We start from the raw sequence: 1491 nt of genomic DNA, 5'->3' as shown, positions 1-1491 counted from the left end.
ATTGAAGGACGGATCGGGTGGAGAGAGAGAGAGAGAGAGAGAGAGAGAGAGAGAGAGAGAGAGAGAGAGAGAGAGAGAGAGAGAGATTAACATTTCTTGAACTTTGGTTACCTATAATCTATTCTGATTACACATTGACATATACTGTATAACTGCATTTGTGTGTCAGCTTTGTCATTTAAAGATGCAACTGTCCTGCAGTGTGCTGTAATATTACTGCAGATACAGTCWCTGAAAACTGCACTTTATTATGAAAACTTAAAATATGTCAACATATTTCTAGTGTTTACTTAMCGCTTTACTGTTAAAGGTTCAAAAGCTGCTGATAAAGATCTATACTCAGCACCTCTGAGCAATTTAATTATCCAAACCTCTTAAAATGATTTTTGAGTAACAAAACATGCTCAATATGTACAATTTTGTATTATTTTCTTCATTTTTTCCCCTTCCTTGTTTTACAGATGATCAAATAGTCTATTTCAATAAAACTGTAATGTAATTATACCTTTTAAATGTATCAGGGCTRTCTTCATTATTTGTTTGTAATTTCGTTAGACCCAAAAGACTTTCTTAAACCTGTAAAACTGGTGTTATTGTGTTGCGTTCAAGTAACAGAAATAACAATGGGAATTATAACTTTTGCTACATTCTAATCTCTGAAATCATATTGTGAGTTGTAACTAAAAYGAAGTTTAACGTAAACGTAAATATTGTGTTGTTAATCAAAGTATTACTCTGTTTTAAATTTCTCAACGCCGGTAATTTGTTTTCATGACTGCACGTGAATGTCCTGTTGTTGAGTGAAAGCGTATTTTCCGAGCAGCRCTTGAAGGTGTCGTTTGGCAGGCTCGAGGGAAGAAAGTCGAAGCGGACCGATCCGCTGTCGCCTCGCAGAAGCGGGCTGTGGGGCGGACCGGAGGCGTGGCGGTCAGTGTGGGATATTATGAGAACCGAGAGGCTGCAGAAGACAGAAAACAAACCGTTTTGAGCTGACTTGAACTTCTCCGCCCCTTGCGGAGCAGCTGGTAATAAGTGATAAACTATGTCCTCGCGCTACGAACTTGTCTGTTTTATGTTCTTCTTCTCTCGTTTTTATTCTGTAGCTAATTCTCCCCCTTTTTTTGGTTTCCAGATAACGGTTCAGTGTGTGTGCGGGATTCAGCGGGGCCAGAATGTCCCGAGAGGAGGTGAACGGGGTGTCGTGCAGGGGRAAGGTGCTGACCCTGGACACCATGAACCCGAACGTGAGGCGGGTGGAGTACGCGGTGCGGGGCCCCATCGTCCAGCGGGCGGTGCAGATAGAGAAGGAGCTCAGAGAGGTAACGGCTGGGGATGTGGGGGGCCGCAGGAAATACACAAGTTTCTTTAACAGAGGGGGAGAAGAAAGAGAGAAAGAAAGAAACAAGGAAAGAGAGAAAGAAAGAGAGAGAGAGAAAGAGAGAGAGAGAAAGAGAGAGAGAGAAAGAGAGAGAGAGAAAGAGAGAGAGAGAA

General features: G+C 42.1%; 1 protein-coding gene across 1 annotated transcript in view; it reads left to right on the top strand.

Annotated features, from left to right (window-relative positions):
• Positions 1–874: 874 nt before the first annotated feature.
• Positions 875–1491, top strand: part of si:ch211-217a12.1 (alanine aminotransferase 2-like) — a 17010-nt gene continuing 16393 nt past the window's right edge. Inside the window, exons 1-2 of the mRNA XM_014018755.1 lie at positions 875–1025; positions 1133–1319. Coding sequence (XP_013874209.1) covers positions 1173–1319 — 147 coding nt within the window. The 5' untranslated portion in view covers positions 875–1025; positions 1133–1172. The remainder of the gene's footprint in view (positions 1026–1132; positions 1320–1491) is intronic.

This window comes from Austrofundulus limnaeus, unplaced genomic scaffold, assembly GCF_001266775.1.
Source record: "Austrofundulus limnaeus strain Quisiro unplaced genomic scaffold, Austrofundulus_limnaeus-1.0 Scaffold201, whole genome shotgun sequence".
Lineage (NCBI taxonomy): Eukaryota > Metazoa > Chordata > Actinopteri > Cyprinodontiformes > Rivulidae > Austrofundulus > Austrofundulus limnaeus.
This window is presented reverse-complemented; position numbering and strand designations above follow the sequence as displayed.